This window comes from Hylobates moloch, unplaced genomic scaffold, assembly GCF_009828535.3.
Source record: "Hylobates moloch isolate HMO894 unplaced genomic scaffold, HMol_V3 SCAFFOLD_15, whole genome shotgun sequence".
NCBI classification, from domain to species: domain Eukaryota; kingdom Metazoa; phylum Chordata; class Mammalia; order Primates; family Hylobatidae; genus Hylobates; species Hylobates moloch.
Genome location: NW_026652290.1, coordinates 50,143,008 through 50,170,819, shown reverse-complemented (window position 1 = coordinate 50,170,819; position 27,812 = coordinate 50,143,008). Strand labels below are relative to the sequence as shown.

The window sequence follows — 27,812 nt, the reverse complement described above, 5'->3', positions numbered from 1 at the left end:
AGCTTTGTTCTCTGTGTTCTCCAGCAGTTGTTCATCTGGAAGGAGTGGGTCCTGGGTGGACCCTTGAGCAGGGCTACTTGGGGAGATGTGGTTTGACGACCCCTATGACTTCTGGCGCCCCTATTCTGGGTAATTTTCCATGGCAGCCACTTCTGGGAGAGGAACAAAGGGAGCTGGATGTCCAGGCTGAGCCCCAGGGACTCGGGCTCCGTGGCTTCTCTCCCCCACACACCCCTTCTAAAATGCATCATGAATGTTACCCCTGCTTAGGGCGTGGCCAGATAGGCTGTATCTGGAGTCTGAGCAAGGCAGTCTGCAGGATGGCTTGACTCAGGACGGTCCAGGGTCGGGAAGGCCTGAGGCCCAGGCCCCTGATGAGTTTCCTGGGCTGCCCTCCACCAAGGGTGCTTCTCTCTGCTTGCATACCTCTGGGGACAGGGAGCTCACTGCCTTATCACATTCAGATACCTGAATGTTAATTCTGGTTTATTTCAACCCACCTCATTGGGACCCCTTCCCTCCTTCCTGCCCCACCTGGCTCTGTCCCTAGGCCACAGAACCAGGTTCGGTTTCCAGCCCTCTTCTCAACAGGGCTGCCTGCTCTGATCTAGTCCCAGCTTGTGATGATCCAGGGCAGCCTGGCTCTGATCTAAAGCACAGCCACCTCTTCCTTGCGGCCCCTATCCTAGCTGCTCCCGGGAATAAGTACCAAATCTGGGGTCAGACAGCCCTGGGGCCAGTCTTCCTTGGGTACTGGCTTCCTCCTTCAGGAGCTGCACTGGGCCCACTGGTATCCTATCCCTACAGCTGGATCTGGGAGGAAACCAGATGAAGACGATAGGAAATTCCAGCCTCTTTCTTTGGCCACTCCTGTCCTCAAGAGGCCAATCTTCTGGTTTCTTTGCAGAGAGGGGGCAGGCTGATCTCACAGGTCATGCTCCCCTCCACATTGTCACTAGCCTCCCAGCCTGCCCGTGAGGAAGCATCATTAGGCCCATGTTACAAGTGAGGAAAATTGAGGCAGAGTGATGTAACTGGCCCAGCAGTTACATCAGGCCTGCTCACAAAAAAGCAGGCCTGGGACCCCTATAACTTGGATCCTGGTCTGTCTTGTTCTAAAGAGTCAAATCTAGGAAATGAGGAAATGAAGTTTGGGATGGGCCCAGGCCTGGGGCTTCCACTCAGCTCCCTTGCTTGGTGCTGGAGAAACAGAGGCCCAGAGAGGGGGCTTGGCTTGCCCGCGTTCCCGCAGCACCCGGCCAGAGGCCGCTGCCATTGTGCGCGAGGCTGGATAAAATGAATGACTGGAGGGCGCTCTGGAGGAGGGGCCGGCTGAGGGGAGATTTGTGGCGCAGACCGGGTATCAGGGGTCCCCAGCTCTCTCAAGGTGGGGCGGGGCCGTCTATCTGGGAGGGCGGGGCCTCCCCGAAAGGCCCCGCCTCCGCCTCGACCGCCCAGCGGAGCCGCGCCAGGGGAACCCAGTTTCCGAGGAACTTTTCGCTGGCGCCGGGCCGCCTCCGAGGCCAGGGCAAGACACGAAAGCGCGGAGCGGCGGCGGCGACTGAGAGCCGGGGCCGCGGCGGCGCTCCCTAGGAAGGGCTGTACGAGGCGGCGGGCCCGGCGGGCCTCCCGGAGGAGGCGGCTGCGCCATGGACGAGCCACCCTTCAGCGAGGCGGCTTTGGAGCAGGCGCTGGGCGAGCCGTGCGATCTGGACGCGGCGCTGCTGACCGACATCGAAGGTGCGTCAGGGCGGGCAGGGCTTGAAGCTGCGCCTGGTGGCGCGAGTAGGGGGCGCGCAGGTGCCGCCCTGGCCTTTGTCTCCCCCACGGGCGCCAGCTCCGTGCTGTGCTCGCGCGGGACTTCCCGGTGTCTCTGAGCTGCGTGCCGTGAGCCTCGGTGTCCCGAGCCTCACCGAGCCTCCCTGGTTCCCGCCCTAGCGTCTCGGGCCGCGCGCTTTGGGGTGAGGGCTCCTGGGCCGGGCCTGGGTCCCTTGGCGGCTCCGGGCCGGGACACGTGCGCCCCTACGCGTCCCGGGCCGGGTGCCGCCCGACCGGTGACTCTCCAGCCTTGTGGTGGCCACGGCTGAAGCTGGGGACCCGGGCGTCGCCGAAGCTCCGCCCCAGCCCCAGCCGTGACGTAATGGCGAGGTTACTCACGGTCATTCCCTCCGGCCCGAGAGTTCAGCTCAGCGGCGGCGCTCTTGCGCATGCGCACGGTCGCTGCCTCGCGCCCTTCCCCCGCCTCGGGTCGGGTTCTCCGGGTCTGCGACAGGCATCGCCTCCGCACTCATTCACTGACATCCACTGAATGCCAGGCCCCGTCTTAGGCACCGAGGGTTTACAGACAGACCTGGGTACCCCCTCTTTTCGGGAACACAAAAATCTCCCGCGAAACCAAACGGGTATTTAGTTGCACCTTGGGTGGAGCGAGGCTGGAGGAGGGCAGGGATGTGGCTACTTTGGGTAGAGCGATCAGGGACTTCTAAGCTGAGACCTGAGGGTCGCCCCCAGGACCAGCAAGGAAAGATGTTTTCCAGGCCACGGCAAGGGAAGGGCAAAGGCCTCGAGGCAGGGCCTAAGTGTGAGGAGTTAGAGGCCTGCAAAGGAGTGAGGTCAGGGAGGAGGAGGACGCGAACCGACTTGGTCGGCCAAGGAAAGGGCGGAGCAGAACAGTGGCACCGGCTTCCATCTTTGGAGCACCACCCTGGGTGTGATGAGAAGGGGTTTGGGGCCAACGGTGGCACCAAGTGCCAATTAGGAGGCCCGTTGCTTCCATTTTGTAGATAGAGCAAACGGAAGCCCCTAGCAAATTGCCTCCATGGTTTCTGTGCAGGAGTTTTAGCAACACTGGCTAAGTTGCACTTGGTTGATGAGGAAACTGAGGCCAAGGTCGCAGGAACAAGATGCCTAGACTCACAGCCTGAATGGACATGTCCATGGAACCCGTGGCCACCCTGGGGTTGGCAAAACAGATACATCTGTGCCACCACCACTCCTGCCCTACTGCAGCCTTGCAGATGAGCCCAGCTGGTTGCCAGCCCCAGAAGCTCCCCAGCCCTCCCTCCTTCCCCCTGGGGCTGGGCTAGGGGAGGACCCCAGAGGAGAGGCCCTGATTGCGAGGCTTTTTCAAAACAGCCTCCCCTATCCCTGGCACGAGGGGTTGTCCTTCACTGCCCTCTGGAGTGATGAACCCTGAAGTCCCAAGCCCTAGGGAGATCTGGGCCTGACTCAACTACCAGTTCCACATCACTGGGTCCAATGAGTGTAGTCCAAGAGGCAACGTGACCAAGCCAGGAGGACATGCGCTTTGGGGTCAGAACTTGAACCTGGACACTTCTCACTTCCTTTGGCATCCTGCTCAAGCCCTCTCACCCTCTAAACCTTAGTTTCCACCTCCAGAATAATGATGCAAACCCTCCCTTCATGGGCAAGTTGTACAACAGAATCCGCTCTGGGCCACAGGTCTGATGCAGACATTTCTTTGTTTTTTTTTTTTGTTTTTTTGTTTTTTTTTTTGCAGTGGCGCAATTTTGGCTCACTGCAAGCTCCGCTCCCGGGTTCATGCCATTCTCCTGCCTCAGTCTCCTGAGTAGCTGGGACTACAGGTGCCCGCCACCACACCCGGCTAATTTTTTGTATTTTTAGTAGAGACGGGGTTTCACCATGCTAGCCAGGATGGTCTCGATCTCCTGACCTTGTGATCCGCCCGCCTCGGCCTCCCAAAGTGCTGGGATTACAGGTGTAAGCCACTGCTGCCAGCCCAGACCTTTCTTACTGACAGAGTCCGGTCTGGGCCACAGGTCTGATACAGACCTTTCTTACTGACTCACGGATAAAAACATTGTCTCTTCAGACCCAAAGGCCAAGCATGGGCAGCCATGTGGCCCAGGGTCTAGTTTATGAGAGAGTGGGGGCAGTCCCAGCCCCTTGAAGACTGGGGGCAGCCCCTTCTCACTAGGCAGGGCTCAGCTTTACCCACTTCAGTAGAGGATTTTTCAGTTTTTATTCAAACTTCCTGTTTTTCTTCCCAATGACACACATCTTTTTTCACTGTAGAAAAATTAGAAAACGCAAGTGAGCAAAAAGAAGAAAATAAAATCTTTAGACCAGGGGTGGTGGCTCACACCTATAATCCCAGCACTTGGGAGGTCGAGGCAAGAGGATGACTTGTGTCCAGGAGTTTGAGACCAGCCTGGGCAACATGACGAAATCCTGTCTCTACAAAAATAAAAAATTAGCTGGGTGTGGGTGACATGTGCCTGTAGTCTCAGCTACTCTGGAGGCTGAAGTGGGAGGATTGCTTGAGCCTGGACTTAGAGGCTGCAGTGAGCTATAACGGTGCCGTTGCACTCAGCCTGGATGACAGAGTGAGATTCCGTCTCAAAAAAAACTTTAAACCTACCACCCAGAGATAAGCCCTGCTAATTATGTGAAAGAGCTTTTCTTCTCTCTTTTTCTCTTTCTCTGTCTCCCTCTCTCTCTCTCTCTCTGTGTGTGTGTGTGTGTGTGTGTGTATGTGTGTGTGTGTGTGTGTTTGGGGATGGCTGCACACTCTTCATAAACTTTTTTTTTTTGAGACAGGATCTCGCTCTTTTCCCCAGGCTGGAGTCCAGTGGCATGATCTCAGCTCACTGCAACCTCTGCCTCCCAGGTTCAAGAGATTCTCCAGCTCCCAAGTAGCTGGGATTACAGTCGTGCGCCGCCACGCCTGGTTAAATTTTGTATTTTTAGTAGAGATGGCCATGTTTGCCAGGCTGGTCTCGAACTCCTGAGCTCAGGTGATCTGCCCACCTCGGGCTCTCAAAAGTGCTGGGATTACAGGGCATGAGCCACCATGCCCAGCCTTCATCAATTTTTTAAAAACAACTTTATTGAGGTATACTTTATGTATCACAAAATTTACCCACTTTAAGTATATCATTCAATGATTTTTAGTTAACTTTCTGAGTTGTGTGACAATTACTAGCTGTAGAACATTTTTATCACACAGTGAGATCCCTTATGCTTGTTTAGTCACTTCCTGTTCCTGCTCCCAGCCCCGGGCAGCTATGGATCTGTATGTGTATATATATATATATTTATTTATTTATTTATTTATTCTGAGACAGAGTCTTGCTCTGTCGCCCAGGCTGGAGTGCACTGGTGCGATCTTGGCTCACTGCAAGCTCCGCCTCCCAGGTTCAAACAGTTCTCCTGCCTCAGCCTCCCGAGTAGCTGGGATTACAGGCACCCGCCACCACACCCGGCTAATTTTTTTGTATTTTTAGTAGAGATGGGGTTTCACCATGTTAGACAGGATGGTCTCGATCTCCTGACCTCGTGATCCACCCACCTTGGCCTCCCAACATGCTAGGATTACAGGCGTGAGCCACCGTGCCCGGCTGGACCTGTATTTTTATAAATTAAAATAGGGTCCATTGGTTCACAGCTGATTGGAATCTGCTTGGTTCCATGTCAACAGCCAGATGACAGTAAGGTTCCCTCATATTACCCACCTGATTCCCTGTCGATGGACACCTAGGTTGTTTTATCTTTATAAACTGTGCTGCAGTGGACACTGAGGCCGGTCTTGTTTTTTTTTGAAACGGAGTCTTGCTCTTTCACCCAGGCTGGAGTGCAGTGGCGCGATCTCGGCTCACTGCAAACTCCACCTCCCGGGTTCACGCCATTCTCCTGCCTCAGCCTCCCGAGTAGCTTGGGACTATAGGTGCGTGCCACCACGCCTGGCTAATTTTTTGTATTTTTAATAGAGATGGGGTTTCACCATGTTAGCCAGGATGGTCTCGATCTCCTGACCTCATGATCCACCCGCCTTGGCCTCCCAAAGTGCTGGGATTACAGGTGTGAGCCACCGCGCCTGGCCACTGAGGCCAGTCTTTGCCCGGATCCTCACTGTGTTCCTAGGATGAGGTTCTGGGAGGGGAATTGCTGGTCAGAGGTCGAGCCTGCTTTTGAAGCTTCTTCTACCAGGAGTGGAGCTGAGCAGGTTTGATAAGGTCTGGAGATTTGAGAGTGGAAATGCCAGGTCCCTTGAGAGACATGAGGGATAAGAGGGGGCCAGGCTGGCCTTGAGTGCCAGAGTGCAGAGCTGGGCTGGATGTGAGGACAGTCGGGGGTCAGAGCAGGGGCACACCGAGCTTCAGTTCCCTCTGGCTGCTCGGATGGAGGATTGTAATGTGAACAGAAAACATTAATTGAGTACTTACTGTGCTCCAGACAGTGTGTTGATAATCCCTCTTAATCCCCTGACAACCCCAAGTAGGTAGACATATGATGAAGATGACCGCCTTGAAGACCAGAGAGGTTGAGTGACTTGCCTGAGATCACACAGCCAGATGATGGCAGAGCCAGAATTCAAACCCAGGCTGTGGGCTCCAGAGCCTAGCTCTTAAGCTCTTAATCACTGGGCTCCTAAGAATGGGGATGAGGGGTTGAGGGAGGCTCCTCCACAGGGGCTACTCTGGGGGCCTGGAAGTGGGTCACAGAGGGGTCAGAGGCTATGTGGCCACCTCCCCATCCCAGTCCAGAGCAGTGTTTGAGTCATCACACTGGGAACCAGCCCTAGTGAGCCAGCCAAGGGCCTTGGGCCCCATCCGGTCCTGCTGCCTGCCACAGCCAAACTCTTGTTGTATGAATGGATTTGGGGATGGAGCTGCCTCCACGAGTCCTTTCGTCTGTGGGTGAAGGCACTGCCCTGGCTATAGTGTCCCTGGGTTTGAGTCCTGCCTCTGCACCAAGACCTCAGGTGAGCCTGTCTCCTCCTGGGCCTCAGAGTACCTTGCAGCTGTCGGGGGAGGATGGATCAGGAGAGTGGCCCTGTACCTGTGTTGGGGATTATTATTAAGCCCGTGGCAGTCTTCACCTCCCTGCTGAGGATTAATTTATCTGATTTTGCACAAGCTTATGAGTGCAGAAGAGGCAGATGGAAACAGAGTTCTGGCCAAGAGCCTGGAACGGGGCCTCGGGGTCTCTTTCCTCTGCTTGGACCCCGTCATGTCTGCTCTTTGTCTGTCGGACCCCAGATGTCTGCCAAGCCCCATCAGAGGCTGCTTCCCAGAAAGCCCTTCTGGGTGTCACCTTGCCCTGAGCAGTGCTTTCTCAGAGTTCTCCCGCCCTGATGTCCCTCCTGGCACACCCAGCCCAGCCACAACAGGGCCTTGCTTCTAGTCATGTGTCTGGCTGTTTGCTAGGTCCAGGCCAGCTCTGGTAGGGCACATTGGGGGCCCGCTCTGCCACCCCATACCTCTCCCCAGGATATCTCATGCCCCAGTTCTCTCCCTAGTCCCACCAAGCACTGGCACTCTTTAGAAAACACAGCTCTAGACTAGTTACTGCCCCAGCTCACAGCACAGAACTCCCTTGGTCTCCAACCATTCATGGCTCCCTAGTGCTCCAAGATAAAGTTCCCTTGTCTCAGCCAGGCACGGTGGCTCATGCCTGTAATCCCAGCACTTTGGGAGGCCGAGGCGGGCGGATCACGAAGTCAGGAGATGGAGACCATCCTGGCTAACATAGTGAAACCCCGTCTCTACTAAAAATACAAAAAATTAGCCAGGCATGGTGGTGGGCGCCTGTAGTCCCAGCTACTCGGGAGGCTGAGGCAGGAGAATGGCATGAACCCGGGAGGCGGAGCTTGCAGTGAGCTGAGATTGCACCACTGCACTCCAGCCTGGGCAGCAGAGCAAGACTCCATCTCAAAAAAAAAAAAAAAGAAGTTCCCTTGCCTCAGTGTGGCATTCAAGACTTGCAAGGATTGCCAAACATGCCCCTCCTGTGATACTGCCCATTTATCCAGAACCCCCACCTCAGGCACAGCCTGCTCTGGTATGGTGCCCCTTCTCCCTCATCCCCGTGTTGAGAGCCCCTCAGGGGTGGAGCCTGAGGGGGTCTCGCCTATCAGTCATGTTCCCCTTCCCATGCCTTTTTCTGCCTCTTTGCATCCAGCCTGTCTAACCCCAGGGCAGCAGAAAGTCCTCCCAGTGTGACCACGCATTGCTGTTTCTCCTAGGGAAAGTACCTTGCCCTCTCTGAACTGTGGGGGCCTCCCCTGAAAAGCAGGAGATGGAGGCTGTAGGATTTGCTGCCTTCGAGCCCCTAGGGGTTCAGCCCTAATGCATCTGAAGGGACAGGGTTGGGGGGATGGAGAGGAGGGTACTGGGAGTGGGTCCAATGAGGCAGTGGGCAGGTGGCTGGGAGTTACCTTCTGCCCAACATTCACCTAGCTGGACACAAACATCCTGAGTGACCCGGTCAGCTCCGGGCAGGAGTCACTGCCAGCAGAGACCTGGGATCTGGACTTTGCCTGCTGACAGGTGGAACCCAGGCCGGCCAGAGGAAGTGCCTCTGACCTTGTCTCCTAGCAGCTACGGGCCATGTGGACATGCCTTTTGACCCTGGGCACTGACAGTGTGTGACAGCCTGCACCATGTGCTCCACAGGGGCGGCTGTGTGTGTCGGGGGTGAGTGGGGAAAGCCTTAACTGGCTCGGGGTGAGAGGTCAGGGAGCCATTGAGACTGGTTCCAGGTGTGGGTCCCCTGCTGGGTTGGGGCTTGTGGGAGGTGGGATGGGGCTGGGGGTCCATCTCCCTAGGAGGAATTTGTGGCCTACCCCGAACCTTGTTTGAGCTCCTTTCCTAACTGATTCCCCGTCCCTGCAGCTGTCTCCCAGCAGGCCTTGCCTCTGCATGCTGCCCCTGCCAGGCTCTGGGGTCCCTGTGCTCCCTGCAGCTAGAAGGCTGGGATCAGGTGTCTTTACAAGCAGCCCTACTGTACGACCTTGGACAAGTCCAAGAACCTTCAGGTTCTTAACAATGTAAAGGGAACAGTACTAAAAGCAGCTTCTTAGAATTGTGGGGATCCGATAAGTGAAGGCTTAAGCAGTGCATGGCACATAGTAGGCCCTGAACCAATGCCAGTTAGTGTTATTATTATCACCATTTAGCCAGATACAGTGGCTCACGCCTATAATCTTATTGACTTTAGAGGCTGAGGTTGGAGGATTGCTTGAGGCCAGGAGTTCAAGACCAGCCTGGGCAACATAGCAAGGCCCTGTTTGTTTTAGAGAAAACAAACAAACAAATCACCATTTAGAGCACCTAACCAGTACCTGGCACCCGATAGGTTTAGCTCAACAAATGTTAGCAGCAATTACCCAAGGAGCCTGTGCTGGAAGTTTCTAGGATGTACCAGGCTATGGTTCCAAGTTCTGAGCATCTACCATGTGGTGGTCTGGAGTTGGTGAGAGACAGGATGGGGCTGCCTAGGCCAGTGGGGAGCGCCCCCCACCATGGGGAACAAGCACCCTATCCTTGGCTTCCATGGAAGATAATTGATGCTGGGCACAGTGGCTCACGCCTGTAATCCCAGCACTTTGGGAGGCTGAGGCAGGAGGATTGCTTGAGTCCGGGAGTTCAAGACCAGCCTGGGCAACATTGTGAAACCCAAACTAAAAAAATTAGCTTGGCATGGTGGAACGTGCCTGTCGTCCCAGCTACTCAGGAGGCTGAGGCTAAGGCTGGAGGATTGCGTGAGCCCAGGAGGTCGAGGCTACAGTGAGCCATGATCGTACCACTACACTCCAGCCTAGGCAACATAGTGAGGCCCTGTCTCAAAACAAACAAACAAAAAGAACCTGCTGAGGAAGCAGTGTTTCTGGGTGGGGGAGGAGGGGCAGAGTGGCCATCTGGCCACAGATGGTGGTTTCTGTGCAAAACACATCAAGGCAGCCTTGGAAATGTGAGTGAAAGCACCTTCGAAGTTCTTGTCACAGTCTTCAGACTAAGCAAAGCCACCAAAAGTACATAAAAGACAATGACCATCACCCAGTGCCGGTGATGCTAGAAGGAAAGGGAATACGTTGTAGGGAAGGTTGTAAAGGGCTTTATCTTTTCCAGACTGGAGGCTGGCAGCACGAAAATGTCTTGCTGCCTTCATGTGAGCTTCAAAACAAGCTGCAGAGAAACAGCTCAAGAGGGAGAAATATATATATATGTGTGTGTGTGTGTGTGTGTGTGTGTATGTATATATATATACATATTTTTTATTTTTTTGAGATGGAGTCTCGTTCTGTCACCAGGCTGGAGTGCAGTGGTACGATCTCAGCTCACTGCAATCTCCACCTCCTGGGTTCAAGTGATTCTCCTGCCTCAGCCTCCCAAGCAGCTGGGACTATAGGCACATACCACCACGCCCAGCTAATTTTTGTATTTTTAGTAGAGGCTGGATTTCACCATGTTAGCCAGGATGGTTTCGATCTCCTGACCTTGTGATCCGCCTGCCTCAGCCTCCCAAAGTCTTGGGATTACAGGCGTGAGCCAGTTTGTTTTTAGAGACAGGGTCTTGCTCTGTCACTCAGGCTGGAATACCATGGCACAATCACAGCTCGCTGCAATGTTGAACTCCCGGGTTCAAGGGATCCTCCCACCTCAGCCTCCAGAGTAACTGAAACTACACGCTCATGCCACCATGCCCAGCTATTTTTAAAACTTTTTGTAGAGATGGGGTCTTGCTACATTGCCCAGGCTGGTCTCAAACTCCCGGGCTCAAGTGATCCGCCTGCCTCGGCCTCCCAAGGTGCTGTTATTACAGGTGTGAGCCACCGCGCCTAACCTTAGCACTGCCATTTTGACTGAGAACAGGTGCCCAGCAGCAGGGGCTACTCCCAGAATTGTCACTGCATCAGGCCTGTGGGTTGTTTTCAGCTGCCAGTGATAAGTATGTGCCCTCGGCCACCTCTCAGACAAGGTGTTTGAATTGGTGCCGACCAGCATCACATGTAATTGCCATCTCACAGGTTCTGTTGCGGGTAATTCTGCACACCTGTAGCTCTGGGAAGAGCCTAGTGGGGAGGAGGAAGTGTGGCTCTGAGGTTTATAGGGTCGGACGGTCAGTATGTTGGGAGCTGGCGTGTGGAGGGGCACAGACGAGGGAAGAATGGGAGGTGGCATCAGAGCAAGTTTTGATGGAGGAATAGGAATTCACCAGGTGGAAAAGGCATTCCTGGTGGAGGGAACAGCCTGGCCTTCAATAGCATGTGGTGTTCAGAAAGCAGGCAGGGAAAGGGAGGCCCAGGGAGACACCAGTTAGGGGATGGGGGTGGAGGCAGACGAGGGTGGAGGAAGCCATGGCTGGAGTCTGTGTAGCCTCTAACTGGGGTCCCTGCTGTGGTCAGCCCTGTGCTGGGTGAGGCTGGGGTCACAGCTGGTTCAGGCCCTGACAGGAGGGGCCCCCAGCTGAGGCCTAGCCTCTAATTTGGCAGGGCAGGTGGATAGGTCTGGGGTGGGTGGTGGTTAGGAAGCCTCTGGGAGGAGGCAGTGCTGGAGCTGAGCCTTAAAGAGCTTCGTGTTGTCCTCTCTGTCTTTGCACTCTGCACACACTCACTGAACTGCGACAAGTGAGGACAGCTGGTCAGGGCAAAGGCAGGCCGGAGTTGGGGCTCACTGCTGTCCCCCACAGGCTAGGGCTGAAGGGCAGGCTCTGGGGTCCGAAGAACTGGGTTTGTGTACCAGATTTTTCACATGGCAGCTGTGGGACTTTGGGCACGAGGCCTCCGTCTGAGCCTTAGTTTCCTCAAGAGGACCTGCGCCCAGGTGCACCTGGGGCTCCAGCCATGCGCACGTCCCATTCCGGGAAGAGCCGGCACACACTTGTGCCCCCGGGGCAGCCATGAGTGCACAAAGGGCAGCCTGTGCCACTGCTGGATACATGACCAGCTGAGAACATGAGAACCACCGACTCCAGTTAGGAGGATCAAGGAGGTGCCTGTTGGAAGCAGAACAGCAGGTGGGGTGCAGCCCAGCTCCCCAGAGGGATGGTGGGCACCCATCCTCACCCTGCTGCCTCCATTAGCAGGCCGAGAGGGTGTGCTCTGGAATCCCACGAGCCCCTGTGCCGCATCCTCCCCTGTGGCTGACCCTTCTTCACAGTTGGTGCAGCTTTGTGGTCTGCAGTGCAGGGATCAATTTGCAAATCCCTTTCCCACCCATTCCCTGGAGAATTGGGGTCTTTGGCTCAGACGACAGACCAAACTGAGTTGGTCCTTGGTGGCCATCCTGGCCTCCACCCCCTCACTGTCTCCGCTCCTCCTGTCCTGCCCACGCCCACCACAGGGCCTTTGCACACACTGTTTCTTCTGCCCTCCCTTCTGGCCCACTCCCTTATATCATTCAGTCCTCCTTTCAGATGTCACCTCCTAAGATGGGCTGCCCTGACCACCTTATCTACAGTGGCCCCAGTGCCTGGCACAGGATTGGCACACAGTAGATATTGTCAGAGAGATGGATCTGGGTTCTGTGGACAAGGCTGTGGGGGCAGGTGGAGAGCTCCCTCTTCCAGGAGGTTGTTTGGGGTTCAAGGCCTTGTGTGGGTTGTAGGCTTCTGTGCTGGTCAGCGCTGGGCCCTGCAAGTGCATGCTATGAGGTCTGCCCAGGATTTCCCTCATGGCCTCACAGAATACATCGGCCAGAGTCATTAAAGGGCGCCCACATCTGCCTTCAGAGAGAGGTTTGAAGGTAGAACTGGGGAGGGATGCCAGGTGGGGGTTCAGGTTTCCTGTTGGGTCCTGATGGAATCAGGGCAGGAGAGGAAGAAGAAGAGGGAAGAGGAGGAACCCAGGCTTGGGGAGGGGTGGCAGGGCTTCACAAGCCTGGGGAAGGTGAACGAGGGAGCAGGTGGGGCCACATGGCCCAGAGTCTATGCCTCCTCTTCCTTCCTGTATTCAGAGTGTGTGTGGGAACCAGAAGGGCCTTCTCAGTGTTCGTGGGGAATGCCGGTTCACCCACGGGTGGGCCGCAATTTGGGTGCCACAGTAAGCCTCTAGAGACCAGCTCCCCCAGCTTCCAGGACAGGGACTAGGGGAGGCAAGAGAGGCTCTTCCTTAAATTGTGCACCCAAGGTGCCTCAGCTGCCTTACTCTAGACTGGCCCCGTTAACTCCCCTTAAAAAAAAAAAAAAAAAAAAAGACTCAATCGAATGGTAATAGAGCTCCGACGTGAATACTGCAAGTATCAGGCAACTCACTACCTGACTTTCCAGTTCTAAACCATTCTAATTGCTGTAGCGAGAACTAACCTTTGTTGAGACTGTTGAGTGATGGATGTTTTACACACTTGCTCTCCCAGAATTCCCACCTCTGGAGATGGTAGGTGTGGGAGCTCAGAGGGTGGGGAGTGGACTGTCCCTGTCACCTGGCAGGTGAGGGGCTGAAGGAAGAGCAGGGCCTGGCATGTAGCCCCAGATAGCCCACTTGGGTGTGTCTCTGAGGGAGGTGCAGGGCTGGCTCTAGAGTTTCCTTTTTCAGTCTTAACCTGGTGACCAGCTTCCACAGAAATTGGCCAGCAGGCTGGGCACGGTGGCTCACGCCTGTAATCCCAGCACACTGGAAGGCCGAGGCGGGAGGATCACCTGAGGTCAGGAGTTCCAGACCAGCCTGGCCAACATGGTGAAACCCCGTCTCTACTAAAAATACAAAAATTACATTTCATTACAGGTGTGGTGGTGCACACCTGTAATCCCAGCTACTCAGGAGGCTGAGGCAGGAGAGTCACTTGAATCCCGGAGGCGGAGGTTGCAGTGAGCTGAGATCGCGTCACTGCACTCCAGCCTGGGTGACAGAGCCAGACTCTGTCTCAAAAAAAAAAAAAAAAAAAGAAATTGGCCAGTAGATCAGCCCCAGGGGAGAGTGAGCCAGGGTTTGGCCAGGCTTTGAGTTTCAGAGGCTGGCCATGGCCAGTGGCACCCAGGCCCTTCCCGCTTCCTCGGGGCATCTTAGCTTAGTCTGTGTCGTCTGCCCAAGGGCCAGCCCTCTGTTCCCAGGTCACACCCCCTCCTCTTGGAAGGCCCCCCCCCGCCCCACCCCCCACCAGAGTCTTTAATGACTCTGCTGTCCCTGGGACTCAGAGAGTGACTGCCCTCTCTCATCACCCTTCCTCAGCGGGATGGGAGGGGGTTAGAGCAGGAAGATGAGACAAATAAAGACACAATAAGAGGCAGGAATATGTGGTAAAGCCAAGATGGGTAAGGGGAGGGGACAGGCTTGACTGTTCGCAGTGGCCCTGGCCCTGCTGTCTCAGGCTAGTATCTGTTTGTTGGTCTCACCACATTCTAGGCTCAGAAACTGGGGAGCAAAGTAATGAAAGAACCAGGCTGGGAGGCCATGGGGAACTCATGCCTGGAGTTCAGCTCTCAGTGTGCTTTTGGGTCAAGGACGCTTCCCTGTCTTAAGTCACTCATGTCAGAGCCTTTGCCAAGAGCAATGCTATGTTTTGTTTTGGGGGTGAGGGAACACCCGCGGGCTGAAGGGAGGGTTGGGCCATGCTAGAGAGGCCGTCTGTTGTCCTTGAACCTCCCAAAGCTGGCAAATAAGGGCCTGGGCTGGACGGCGGTGGCGAGGACAGGGTGCGAGAGAGACATGGCTGGGTTTTCTTGCTTAGGGTCCTGAAAAGAGAGCAAGGTTGAGGCCGCAGGGACCCCAGCCCCCAATGGACTGCTGAGTTGTTGGGTCTGCCCAGGGTTCAGGCACCCTCCCAGGTTGCAGCCAACTGGGGCAGGGACCAGGCAGAGGTGCTGGCCTGCAGGTTGGGGCAGAGGCAGGCTTTGCTGGTGGTCTACTTGGCTGCAAAATCATCTGGCCAGGCTCTGATCACGTGTGTGTGTGTGTGTGTGTGTGTGTGTGTGTGTGTGTAACTTTTACCTTTGACAAAGGAGGGAAGACAGGCCCAGGCACCTCCTCAAAACAACCCCAGAGCCTGTCACCCTTTCCTTACCCATCTTCTGTCCTAGGGACTGCAGCCCTTCCTGGCCTCCCAGGGCCCTACAATGAATAGTGGGTCAGGATTCACTTGGTGACTGCTGGGTTGTGAGACCTTTAGGGGGAGGGGCAGACTTCACCCACCCGGCAGAGGGACATCGGGACATCGGGACATGGGTGCTGGCAGTCAGGAAACCCTTATGTCCAGGGCCTCAGTTTCCCGGAAGTGACCTGTTTTCAGGAGTGGCCTCATCCCAGACCATCAGCCCCGCTGTGGTGAGGGGTGACCGCTTCCTGGGGCTGCCCTAGAAGGGGGAGGTCCCTGCACCCACCGCTGCTACCACTCGGCATCCCTTGGCCTTAATTAAACGCTTCTTGCGTACTAAGTGCTGCACCCATATTATCTTCCTTCTACCATTCGACGCCAGGGAGATAATGAGTGTCCTGTTTTCTGGAGGAGTAAACGGAGGGTTGGAGCCGTTAAGGCTCGCTCAGAGCGCCAGCGAACCAGTGATTTCGAACACAGAGTCCTGGTGTGTTGGGCCAGGACTTCTCTGCTTTGACCCTTTAACGAAGGGGGCGGGAGCTGAGGGCCAGTGACCGCCAGTAACCCCGGCAGACGCTGGCGCCGAGCGGGTTAAAGGCGGACGTCCGCTAGTAACCCCAACCCCATTCAGCGCCGCGGGGTGAAACTCGAGCCCCCGCCGCCGTGGGGAGGTGGGGCGGGGGCTGGGGCGGGGCCGTAGCGAAGCGGCAGCGCGGCCGCTGATTGGCCGCGCGCGCTCACCCCATGCCCGGCCCGCAGCCCCGAAAGGCGGGGCGGGGCGGGACCTGCAGGCGGGGCGGGGCAGGGGGCGGGGAGGGGCGGGGCGGGCGCACCGCAGCGCTCAACGGCTTCAAACCGCCGCGGCGCCTTGACAGGTGAAGGCGGCGCGGCGCGGGGAGAGGTAGGGCCAACCGCCTGGACGCCCCAAGGGCGGGCGCAGATCGTGGAGCCATGGATTGCACGTTCGAAGGTATTTTTGGAGGCCCCCCGCCAGCCCTTTATACAATGGCTCTGTCTCCTGCAGGTTCTCCTGGGGTGGGCGGGCATGCGGGCTAAGGAACTTGAACAGGAAAGAGCCCCTTCCCGAGGGAGAAGGTGTGACAGTTACCAGCTCGCTGGGGAAGTGGGGGGCTACCTCCAACCAAATTAGTGCCCCCTGCAACTCAAGGGAGAAGGGTTTGCTTAGAGATCCAACAGCAGCATCCTGACCTAAGAGGGTTTGGAGGGAGAGTGTGGCCTTCTCTACATTCTCTGCACCCGCTTTGGGACAGGACCAGAAGGAAGCAGGGAGGAGGGCCCGTTGTCCCTCTGTCTGCCACAGCGTCTGCCCTGTTCGGCACCCCTGCCTATTGTGGGCATCTTAGACTTTTCAGGAAGACAGTGGGAGCCCTAGATTGTCAAAATTGTCAGTTTTTCTTTCAGGCCTCAGTTTCCCCCATCTATCGAAGAGGCTCACATGGACTGGGGTAAAGGGGTGGGAAACCCTGCAGTTGAAAGTCCATTATGACTTGATGACTTGTGACCTGGGGGGGTCCACAAACCAGGAGAGTTTCTACTTGAGAAGCCAGGAAGACTGTGGCTGCCACCCCATCCTGTTCTGCCAGCTGCTCTAGGAAATTCCCCTCCTGCAGTAGCTTCCCTGCCTGGGTACCTGCCAGTAGGCAATGTTGGGTCTCCACTCTGTGCCAGCTGCCTGCCAAGCAAAGCCTCAGGCAGCCCTACCAAAAAGGGTTTAATCTTTTCTGTTGTACAGATGAGGAAACTGGGGCCAGTGAGAGGAGGCTGTTGGTCCAGGCTCCACTTCAAGCTGGTGGTGGGCAGAGCTGGGAGCTCAGGCTGGGGATCCTGAGAGCACTGGAGGCCCCCATGGGTCCTGTAGAGCATTCTGACCCAGTGGGTGCCACCACGAGTGGGTTAGAGGGCCCTGGGCTGAGCCAGATAGGCTGCCAGTCACCAGCTGGGGGAGAGGGCCCATGGCCAGGTGGGGCTGAGATGGGAATGTGTCCCAGTCTGTATGAGGAGGAAGGAGTCAGGACAGACAGCACTTGCTTTTACAGAGATGAAATCAAAGCCCTGAGTGGCCAGGCCTGGGTCTTGAGGCTACTTGGCTGCAGGCAAAGCCTGGACTTGAGCCCAGAACTCTACACAGACACACACTGGTTGGCCATGTGGCCAGCAGCTGGCTCGGCCCTAAGCCTTGGTCTGTTCCACTGAGTAATGGGTTGGTGATGGCAGCCTGGCTCTTGGCTTCTTGGTGGGGCAAGAAAAGTCGGAGAGACAATAGATTTGGGATTTTGTAGACCTGGGTTTGAACCCCACTGCATGCTCTTGGGCTGCCTGTGGTCCTCCCTGAACCTCAGTGTCTTTTCTTGTCTCCAAGATGAGGTGAGCTAATCTTTTGAGGTAGTCTAGGGTAGTGGCCACTGGTTGGGGCATTGGAGTTAAGTAGGGTCTGGACTCAGTTGAGTCTCTGACTCTATAAGAACTTAGGCCAGTAAATCACCTCTCTACAGCTCAGTTTCTTCATGTGTAGAATGGGGCCAATGATCACATCACTGTCTCAGCTGTGGGTGAGGATTAGGGGTCTAGCCTGGCCCCATCAATGTGGGTAGCCCCACAGCGGGCCTGGCTTTTGGACCAGACGCACCCTTCTGACATGGGCCCCCACCCTTAGAGTCCTTCTAGAGTGGATGAGGACCCTTCTCTGACCTGGGGTCCTCTTGGGGGACTTCCCTGTCTGCCATTCTCTTTGGGGATCCTGTGCTGCCCTAGGAAGAGTGGGCCCAGGCTGCACAGTTGGTCTTTGGTCACAGAGGATTCCACCACTTCTTCTTCAGGGCCTCAAGGCAATCCTGCCTCTCTCTGCAGCCCTCTTCCCCTTGTAAACTGAGGGGAGGGGAAAATCACCCACTCCTCAGCAGTTTCTAAGTTGCTTTGTCAAATTCAGTGCCCAGAGGATCCTGCTGGGGGCGTGTTTTAGGATGAGACCAGGAGTGGCCAATGGTGGGGTATAGGGCCCATCACTCCTATATGAAGACCCCCTCTGCCCTAGGCTGCTCCTCCCTCCCCATCCGCATCTCTGTCCCAAAGACTGGAGCTGCTGGATCTGTGGATGGAGGCATGCCCCCCGTTTCACACATTGAGAAACAGGCCCCAAGTGGGGCCAGGGAAGGCTGCACCTAGGCCTCTGGATTCCTTTTGTTCTGTGTGGGGTTGGGGGTGATGGACTGTGGAGAGGGCAGGAGAGCTGTCTGGAAGGGTTGGTCACCTCATGGGCAAATGCTTGGAAGCTGGTCTGAGTCCATGGTGCAGTGTGTGTGTGTGTGTGTGTGTCTGTGTGTGTGTGTATGTGTGTGGATTCAGAGGTGGATGTCTTGTAGAATGCATGCCCCATGAAGACAGGAGTAAAAGTTTACCACCATCCACATCAAGATACAGGACATTCCCAGCTCCCCAGAAAGTTGCCTAGTTCTAGGCAGGGATTTTTCTTATTCACAGCCAGGAACAGTGCCTGGCATAGTGTGGGCACTCAGCACATGCTCATTGAATGAGTGAATGAATGTGAGCCTGTTGTTTGCTGTGGACTAAGGATGTTTGTAGATGTTTGGGCAAATACTGGATGGTGGGAAGAACTCAGGCTCTGAAGTCTGCAGTCTTGGGCCCAACCCTGGGCTCAGCCCTAGCCTAGCTGTGGGGCAAGATTGTGAGCCTTGTGGTGCCCACCTTGTCCAGGTATTGTGATGCACTCGCAGCAGCAGGCATTGCTTTAGACAGTACAGGTGCTTGCAAAATGGCTGTGTATCTGGGAACACCAGCTCCTGTGGGTGGCTTTCTGTCCTGGTGGCATTGCCCACACATACAGCTGTGTGCCGACAAGGGTTGTGCAAATAAGGTTGTGTTTGGATGTGTGTGATGCCCTGTTTGGGGGTCAGTCTCTGCCTCGCTCACGCATCCTCTTCTCCTTTTCACAGACATGCTTCAGCTTATCAACAACCAAGACAGTGACTTCCCTGGCCTGTTTGACCCACCCTATGCTGGGAGTGGGGCAGGGGGCACAGACCCTGCCAGCCCCGATACCAGCTCCCCAGGCAGCTTGTCTCCACCTCCTGCTACATTGAGCTCCTCTCTTGAAGCCTTCCTGAGCGGGCCAAAGGCAGCGTCCTCACCCCTGTCCCCTCCCCAGCCTGCACCCACTCCATTGAAGATGTACCCGTCCGTGCCCGCTTTCTCCCCTGGGCCTGGTATCAAGGAAGAGTCAGTGCCACTGAGCATCCTGCAGACCCCTACCCCACATCCCCTGCCAGGAGCCCTCCTGCCACAGAGCTTCCCAGCCCCAGCCCCACCGCAGTTCAGCTCCACCCCTGTGTTAGGCTACCCCAGCCCTCCAGAAGGCTTCTCTACAGGTAAGGGGGATGTGTGGCGGGAGGGGACACCCGGGGTGGGGCTCCTAGGAGCACAGGAAGAAGCTTCTGCTGTGATGTGAGTAGAGGTCTGTGCAGGCTTTAGAAACTGGGGCTCCACTCGGCTGCTTGAGATGCCCTGTTACTAGCAGTCCTGGTGTGCTTGTTGCCACGGTAGGCACAACCTCGGACTGGAGGCTTGAAGCCAGTGCATTTGCATCAGAGCCCAGGCAGGGACTGTCCATAGGAAGCCACATGGGGCAATGACTCATCCAAGGCCAGTCCGGTGGTAGAGACCTGAAGAGCAGGTTGAAAGTGGGAGAGGGAGGTCTGTGCCTGCAGCCCCAGGCTTTATTTCTGCAGGAAGCCCTCCCGGGAGCACCCAGCAGCCGCTGCCTGGCCTGCCACTGGCTTCCCCGCCAGGGGTCCCGCCCGTCTCCTTGCACACCCAGGTCCAGAGTGTGGTCCCCCAGCAGCTACTGACAGTCACAGCTGCCCCCACAGCAGCCCCTGTAACGACCACTGTGACCTCGCAGATCCAGCAGGTCCCGGTGAGGGGGTCTGGCCAGGGGTTGGGGAGGGGACAGCCTCGGCCCAGACACACAGCTTACAGCCAAGCCCTCTCCCACCCTCAGGTCCTGCTGCAGCCCCACTTCATCAAGGCAGACTCGCTGCTTCTGACAGCCATGAAGACAGACGGAGCCACTGTGAAGGCGGCAGGTCTCAGCCCCCTGGTCTCCAGCACCACTGTGCAGACAGGGCCTTTGCCGGTGGGTGACGTGGGCAGGGCATAAGGGAGTGGGGTCTGCACACACACATGCCCCCCTGGTAACATATGCCTGGCCCTGCAGACCCTGGTGAGTGGCGGAACCATCTTGGCAACAGTCCCACTGGTCGTAGATGCGGACAAGCTGCCTATCAACCGGCTGGCAGCTGGCAGCAAGGCCCCGGGCTCAGCCCAGAGCCGTGGAGAGAAACGCACAGCCCACAACGCCATTGAGAAGCGCTACCGCTCCTCCATCAACGACAAAATCATTGAACTCAAGGATCTGGTGGTGGGCACTGAGGCAAAGGTGTGGAGATGCCTGCAGGGGCACAGACTGGGGTGTCCCTAGGAAGGAACAGATCAGGGGCAACTGGAAGGAAGAGAGGGAGTGAGAGTGAGCCTGGACAAGCAGGGAGTTGGACTTCAGCCTCCCCAGGCCTGGCCAGCCTTGTTTATTTAGTTAAACTGGTTTCCAGGCCTCTTCAATAAAGGTGGGGCTGTGCTAGGCATTGGGGATTCGGCAATGAACAAGACAGACAAAATTGTCCCTCAAAGAAGAGCCGACGTTCTGGTGGGGGAGGACAGTAGGCAGGATGAATAAGTGCTCGAGACCACCACCTTTGGTTCATTGCAGAGAAAGGAAGAGGGATAGTGAGGGTTCCCTGGTGGTAGCCAGGGAACGCCTCCCTGAGACGGTGGCAGGCACAGCAGCAGCTAGCCAGACCCTGCTGTCTGCATCTTACATCCTAACCCTATGCCTGGCCTGGGAGGTGGGTGCTACTAGGCGAGGAACGTTTCAGGTAGAAGGAACAAGTGCAAAGGTCCTGAGGCAGTAGTGTTGCAAAGCAGCTCCACACCCCCTTGCTAGGGCCCCCCAACCCCCCAACCCCCGACCTGACGGGCCACCTGTGCGCTCCCCCTCCCTCCCACACCGTGCAGCTGAATAAATCTGCTGTCTTGCGCAAGGCCATCGACTACATTCGCTTTCTGCAACACAGCAACCAGAAACTCAAGCAGGAGAACCTAAGTCTGCGCACTGCTGTCCACAAAAGCAGTGAGTCCTGGCTTTATTGAGCTCCAGTCTGGCCTCTTCTCTAGCCCTGCTCCGCCTCCCGGCCCCGCCCCATCCCTAGCCCCACCCCACCCTTGGTTCTGGCCCACCCTCTGCCCCGCCCACCTCACCCTTGGCTCTAGCCCCGCCTTCAGCTCTAGTCCCTTGGTTACCTCTGGTCCTGAAAGAGACCTGGTGCCTCCCTTTGGCCCTAACCCAGCCCCATCGAAGCTTCCTGGGCTAGCTTTAGGAGCTACAGTAGTCCCTAGGCCCCCAAGGGCCTAAGCTCTGATTTGGGGTCACATATCCAGCCTTTACTCCTGGCTCTGTTCCTTTCGGCCCACAGAATCTCTGAAGGATCTGGTGTCGGCCTGTGGCAGTGGAGGGAACACAGACGTGCTCATGGAGGGTGTGAAGACTGAGGTGGAGGACACACTGACCCCGCCCCCCTCGGATGCTGGCTCACCTTTCCAGAGCAGCCCCTTGTCCCTTGGCAGCAGGGGCAGTGGCAGCGGTGGCAGTGGCAGTGACTTGGAGCCTGACAGCCCAGTCTTTGAGGACAGCAAGGTTGGGCCCTGCCACAGTGCCCCCTTCCCCACTCCCAGCCATATCCTCTGAGCCTCAGGACAGGGCCGGGAAGACCCTAACAGATCCTACCTCCCATTTCATAGACAGAATAACTGAGGCCTGGAGCCATGTGGGGTCCCACAGTAAGGTGGGCAGAATCCTGACCCCCCCCCTTCCCAGCCCCATGCTCTCTGGGGTCCCTCCGGTTCTGCCCTCACCACCCTGCCCACCCCCACCAGGCAAAGCCAGAGCAGTGGCCGTCTCCGCACAGCCGGGGCATGCTGGACCGCTCCCGCCTGGCCCTGTGCACGCTCGTCTTCCTCTGCCTGTCCTGCAACCCCTTGGCCTCCTTGCTGGGGGCCCGGGGGCTTCCCAGCCCCTCAGATACCACCAGTGTCTACCACAGCCCTGGGCGCAACGTGCTGGGCACTGAGAGCAGAGGTGGGACCGGCCAGCCTGGGCATCTTTGGGAGGGACGCTCGGGGGGAGCACCCAGGCTTGTGAACTTGGGACTCTGGATTTCCTGGGAGCTGTGTCCCCAGCTTTCCTTCTGTCCATAGATGGCCCTGGCTGGGCCCAGTGGCTGCTGCCCCCAGTGGTCTGGCTGCTCAATGGGCTGCTGGTGCTGGTCTCCTTGGTGCTTCTCTTTGTCTACGGTGAGCCAGTCACACGGCCCCACTCAGGCCCCGCCGTGTACTTCTGGAGGCATCGCAAGCAGGCTGACCTGGACCTGGCCCGGGTAAGGGGCTGGCCCCGGCAGAGTGGGCAGGGCGGGGACCCCAGGCTGGGAAGGTGCTGGGTGTCAACCCTTGTTCCTTGCTCCCTGTGCACACCATGAATCTGTCCTGTCCTCCCTGTGCCTGGCTGCGTATCCGCAGACCCCCACCACCCCTCCAGAGCCTGCTGTGGACGGCTCTTCTGAGCTATGGGGCAGCTGCTCTGACCTCACTTTTCTCACCTGGAAAATCCTCATCCACAGGGAGACTTTGCCCAGGCTGCCCAGCAGCTGTGGCTGGCCCTGCGGGCACTGGGCCGGCCCCTGCCCACCTCCCACCTGGACCTGGCTTGTAGCCTCCTCTGGAACCTCATCCGTCACCTGCTGCAGCGTCTCTGGGTGGGCCGCTGGCTGGCAGGCCGGGCAGGGGGCCTGCAGCAGGACTGTGCTCTGCGGGTGGATGCTCGCGCCAGCGCCCGAGACGCAGCCCTGGTCTACCATAAGCTGCACCAGCTACACACCACGGGTAGGACCGAGTGTGGGGCAGGCTCCGAGGTGCTCCCTGCTGCCTGTGCTCCACCCACAGCCTCATGCCTGCTTGCCTTCCAGGGAAGTACACAGGTGGGCACCTCACTGCCACCAACCTGGCGCTGAGTGCCCTGAACCTGGCAGAGTGTGCAGGGGATGCCGTGTCTGTGGCGACGCTGGCCGAGATCTATGTGGCAGCTGCATTGAGAGTGAAGACCAGTCTCCCACGGGCCTTGCATTTTCTGACAGTGAGTAGGTGGCAGGGGTGGGGTGGGGCTGAGGGCTTATCCCTGCAGCTCTCTCCAGAGGCTTCCTGGGTAAGAGCTACACGGGATGTGGCAGTGGTTACCAGGGGGGCTCCAGGCCAAGCTGGGGCTCGGCCCGGGGTCTGGCCCCAGCCTGTGTCCACTGTGACAGCCCAGTTCCCTCCCCTACAGCGCTTCTTCCTGAGCAGTGCCCGCCAGGCCTGCCTGGCACAGAGTGGCTCAGTGCCTCCTGCCATGCAGTGGCTCTGCCACCCAGTGGGCCACCGTTTCTTCGTGGATGGGGACTGGGCCGTGCTCACTACCCCACGGGAGAGCCTATACAGCTTGGCCGGGAACCCAGGTGCTCTCTTACCCCTTCCCTGTCCCCTCTCCTGTCCTGCATTCTCATTCCTGTCCTATCCCTTGATGCCTGAATCTCTGGCTGTCTCTGGCCACCCCAGTCCTTCTCCCTGCCATGGGTTGTTGCTGTGAGGGCTGCAGGAAGGGAAAGGCCTGGGTGAGTCTCGTTCCCACTGGGGCTTTCAGAAGCACATGCAGGGATTGATGGGCAGGTGGCTAATTGGAGAAGTGACCCCAGGCAGCGCCGCTGTGGAGTAAGGAAGTGGAGCCAACAGTGGCACCTTCTCAAGTCGGTTTTCCTTTGGAAGCAGTGTAGGGCAGGCCTCAGTGTTGTCCTGGCCAAGGCTGGTGCTGGTGGTAGTTATGTCCACCCGCTTTCCCCTGTTCTTGGCAGGGGCTGCACCCAGGGGCATGCCGGCACTTCCCAGTGGCCCTGGCTGTGGCCCCAGCCCACCCAGGAAAAAGCCCTTAGCTTGGAGAGGAGGGTGGGGCCCTGCTCCCCACCCCACTCACCTCCTCCTCTCCACAGTGGACCCCCTGGCCCAGGTGACTCAGCTATTCCGGGAACATCTCTTGGAGCGAGCACTGAACTGTGTGACCCAGCCCAACCCCAGCCCTGGGTCAGCTGATGGGGACAAGTAAGTGTTGTTGTGCCCTCCTCCAGGCAAGGCCCCTCCAGCAGGATTCTGGGAATAGCTCTGTCCTCAACCCTGTGGAGAGGGCCAGAGCTGGGCTACCGTGCGTGCCATGTGCCCTTCATTCCTCTCTGAGTTTCCTCTCCCCACCAGCCTGTGGGAGGAGACAGTGGCACTTTGCAGAACCAGGGGCCAGGCTGTACTCTGGTGGGCAAGTGGGGAGGGCCAGCACCCTCCTAAGACCCCTGCCATCTGTTCCAACAGCCAGCTCTCTCCTTCCACAGGGAATTCTCGGATGCCCTCGGGTACCTGCAGCTGCTGAACAGCTGTTCTGATGCTGCAGGGACTCCTGCCTGCAGCTTCTCCATCAGTTCCAGCATGGCCACCACCACCGGTGAGTCCCCGGCCCCTGCCCTGGCTTCCTTCTCAGCCCCCGTGCAGCGTGGCTGAGGGTTCAGGGGACCCTCCCTCTTCTGCAGGCGTAGACCCGGCGGCCAAGTGGTGGGCCTCTCTGACAGCTGTGGTGATCCACTGGCTGCGGCGGGATGAGGAGGCGGCTGAGCGGCTGTGCCCTCTGTTGGAGCACCTGCCCCGGGTGCTGCAGGAGTCTGAGTGAGTGCATGGCAGGTTCCTCCTGCCTGGCCCTGGGCTCAGCCTTCCTCATCCCCTGGGCACTGTGCTTCACTCAGCCTTTGTTCTGTGCAGGAGGAGTCACCACCTTTTTTCCTCAGGGAACTTGAGCCACGGCAGTCGGGGGGTACTCAGCCAGGGCTTGTGGACTGGTCTGACTGGCACTCTTCTGCCCTGGTCCCAACAGGAGACCCCTGCCCAGGGCAGCTCTGCACTCCTTCAAGGCTGCCCGGGCCCTGCTGGGCTGTGCCAAGGCAGAGTCTGGTCCAGCCAGCCTGACCATCTGTGAGAAGGCCAGTGGGTACCTGCAGGACAGCCTGGCTACCACACCGGCCAGCAGCTCCATTGACAAGGTGAGGGGTGGGGTCAGGGGCCTGGCAGGGCTGGGGGACTCAGCTTTCCATTCCCTGGTCCTTCTCCCCAGCCCCCAGGGGCTGCAGAAGACCATGGGGTTAGCCCAAGCAGCACAGGATAGGGGGTCCAGCAGACCTTGCTTTTTAGCTAAGGCTTCTGTCCAGAAGAGAGGGGTTGCCCCTATCTGGCCTCAGTTTCCCCATCCCTGGGAGGAGGGGGGTGGATGGTGTGGTAGGATCCCTTTGGAGGCCCTGCGTCAGGAGGGCTGGACAGCTGCTCCCGGGCTGGTGGCGGGTGTGGGGGCCGAGAGAGGCGGGCGGCCCCGCGGTGCATTGCTGTTGCATTGCACGTGTGTGAGGCGGGTGCAGTGCCTCGGCAGTGCAGCCCGGAGCTGGCCCCTGGCACCGCGGGCCCCCATCCTGCCCCTCCCAGAGCTGGAGCCCTGGTGACCCCTGCCCTGCCTGCCACCCCTAGGCTGTGCAGCTGTTCCTGTGTGACCTGCTCCTTGTGGTGCGCACCAGCCTGTGGCAGCAGCAGCAGCCCCTGGCCCCAGCCCCAGCATCCCAGGGCACCAGCAGCAGGCCCCAGGCTTCCGCCCTTGAGCTGCGTGGCTTCCAACGGGACCTGAGCAGCCTGAGGCGGCTGGCACAGAGCTTCCGGCCCGCCATGCGGCGGGTGAGTACCTGATGGCCCCGTCCTCAAGATGGGGAGTCAGGCAGTGGTGGAGACAGAGAGCCCTGAGCCTCCACTCTCCTGGCCCCCAGGTTTTCCTACATGAGGCCACCGCCCGGCTGATGGCGGGGGCCAGCCCCACACGGACACACCAGCTCCTGGACCGCAGTCTGAGGCGGCGGGCAGGCCCCGGTGGCAAAGGAGGTGAGGGGGCAGCTGCTGACCAGGGATGTGCTATCTGCTCAGCAGGGAAGGGCGCACATGGAGTGTGATACCAAGGGAGGCTGTGTGTGTGTCAGATGGGACAGACAGGCCTGGCGCAGTGGCTCACACCTAGCACTTTGGGAGGCTTAGTTGGGAGGATAGCTTGAGCCCAGGAGTTGGAGGCCGCAGTGAGCCTGAGTGACAGGGAGAGTCCCTGTCTCAAAAAAAAAAAAAGACCAAGCATCTTCTTGATGGTTACCTGATGACAATTCCTTTCACAAGAAATCAGTGGGGTGACTGTCATTTGTGGGATACATGACTGCACGTGCGTGACTCAGTCTGTGGACTTTGTGTGTGGCCTGAGACTAGGGTGGGGAGAGGGGGACCCGCCAGCCCCCCGCCAGGTACCCGTGTGCCAGGTACAGGCAGCAGGTGCCGTGGCTTGTGTGGGCGGGGCTCCCGCGGGGGCGTGGCCAGCCTGAGACCCAGCCCTGACACATCCTCGTGTGCGCAGGCGCGGTGGCGGAGCTAGAGCCGCGGCCCACGCGGCGGGAGCACGCGGAGGCCTTGCTGCTGGCCTCCTGCTACCTGCCCCCCGGCTTCCTGTCGGCGCCCGGGCAGCGCGTGGGCATGCTGGCTGAGGCGGCGCGCACGCTCGAGAAGCTTGGTGATCGCTGGCTGCTGCACGACTGTCAGCAGATGCTCATGCGCCTGGGCGGTGGGACCACTGTCACTTCCAGCTAGACCCTGTGTCCCCGGCCTCAGCACCCCTGTCTCTAGCCACTTCGGTCCCGTGCAGCTTCTGTCCTGCATCGAAGCTCTGAAGGCCGAAGGCAGTGCAAGAGACCCTGGCCTCCACAGTTCGACCCGCGCGGCTGCTGTGTGCCTTCGCGGTGGAAGGCCCGAGGGGCGCGACCCCGACCCTAAGACCGGCGGCCATGATAGTGCTGACCTCTGGTGGCCGATCGGGGCACTGCAGGGGCCGAGCCGTTTTGGAGGGGCCCCCTCCTTGCTCTGCGGGCACCTTAGTGGCTTTTTTCCTCCTGTTTACAGGGAAGAGAGGGGTACATTTCCCTGTGCTGATGGAAGCCAACTTGGCTTTCCCGGACTGCAAGCAGGGCTCTGCCCCAGAGGCCTCTCTCCCCCTCGTGGGAGAGAGACGTGTATATAGTGTAGGTCAGCGTGCTCAACCTCCTGACCTGAGGCTCCCGTGCTACTTTGCCTTTTGCAAACTTTATTTTCATAGATTGAGAAGTTTTGTACAGAGAATTAAAAATGAAATTATTTATAATCTGGGTTTTGTGTCTTCAGTTGATGGATGTGCTGACTAGTGAGAGTGCTTGGGCCCTCCCCCAGCACCTAGTCAAAGGCTTCCCTTCCCCCTCCGGCCACAAGGGACACAACTTAGCTCTTCCCGATGTTAGTGCGGGGGGGAGTGGGGAGGGCTGGCTGTATGGCCTCCAGCTGACCTGTTCCCCCTGCTCCCAGGGCACATGGTTGGGCTGTGTCAACCCTTAGGGCCTCCATGGGGTCAGTTGTCCCTTCTCACCTCCCAGCTCTGTCCCCATCAGGTCCCTGGGTGGCACGGGAGGATGGACTGACTTCCAGGACCTGTTTGTTGTATGACAGGAGCTACAGCTTGGGTCTCCCTGCAAGTCTGGCACGTCTCACCTCCCCCATCCCGGCCCCTGGTCATCTCACAGCAAAGAGGCCTCCTCCCTGCCTACCTGCCACCACACTGGAGAGGGGGCACAGGCGCGGGGGGGGTTTCCTGTTCTGTGAAAAAGGCAGACTCCCTGACTCCATTCATGCTCCCCCCCCAGCCCCTCCCTTCATTGCCATTCCCCAACCTAAAGCCTGGCCCGGCTCCCAGCTGAATCTGGTCGGAATCCA

General features: G+C 58.0%; 2 protein-coding genes across 6 annotated transcripts in view; one reads left to right on the top strand and one right to left on the bottom strand.

Moving 5' to 3' along the window:
- RAI1 (retinoic acid induced 1) overlaps positions 1 to 27,812 on the bottom strand; it is a 162,450-nt gene that overhangs the window by 3,438 nt on the left and 131,200 nt on the right. The window lies entirely within an intron of this gene.
- Positions 1,459 to 27,811, top strand: SREBF1 (sterol regulatory element binding transcription factor 1). Of its 5 annotated transcripts, XM_032177428.2 has the most exons (20): positions 1,461 to 1,744; positions 15,674 to 15,762; positions 18,764 to 19,195; positions 19,556 to 19,743; positions 19,828 to 19,962; positions 20,044 to 20,265; positions 20,898 to 21,012; positions 21,356 to 21,576; positions 21,816 to 22,017; positions 22,137 to 22,315; positions 22,556 to 22,817; positions 22,901 to 23,067; positions 23,257 to 23,425; positions 23,954 to 24,062; positions 24,344 to 24,453; positions 24,539 to 24,671; positions 24,877 to 25,042; positions 25,518 to 25,718; positions 25,808 to 25,919; positions 26,434 to 27,210. In XM_032177428.2, the coding sequence occupies exons 1-20, from the start codon at positions 1,650 to 1,652 to the stop codon at positions 26,661 to 26,663; spliced, it is 3,537 nt and encodes a 1,178-aa protein (XP_032033319.1). In that variant the 5' UTR covers positions 1,461 to 1,649; the 3' UTR covers positions 26,664 to 27,210. The 5 variants fall into 5 exon arrangements, with proteins under 5 accessions (XP_058284732.1, XP_032033319.1, XP_032033317.1 ...); XM_058428749.1 differs by lacking the exons at positions 15,674 to 15,762; positions 26,434 to 27,210 and adding an exon at positions 27,549 to 27,811 and having other exon boundaries at positions 1,459 to 1,740; XM_032177426.2 differs by lacking the exon at positions 15,674 to 15,762 and having other exon boundaries at positions 1,462 to 1,740.

Coding starts and splice junctions, on each gene's coding strand:
- SREBF1 (XM_032177428.2), top strand. CDS start 1,650: ATGGACGAGCCACCCTTCAGCGAGGCGGCTTTGGAGCAGGCGCTGGGC. Junction 22,018..22,136: donor GCTGGGCACTGAGAGCAGAG/GTGGGACCGGCC, acceptor TTCTGTCCATAG/ATGGCCCTGGCTGGGCCCAG. Junction 24,672..24,876: donor CGGGTGCTGCAGGAGTCTGA/GTGAGTGCATGG, acceptor TGGTCCCAACAG/GAGACCCCTGCCCAGGGCAG.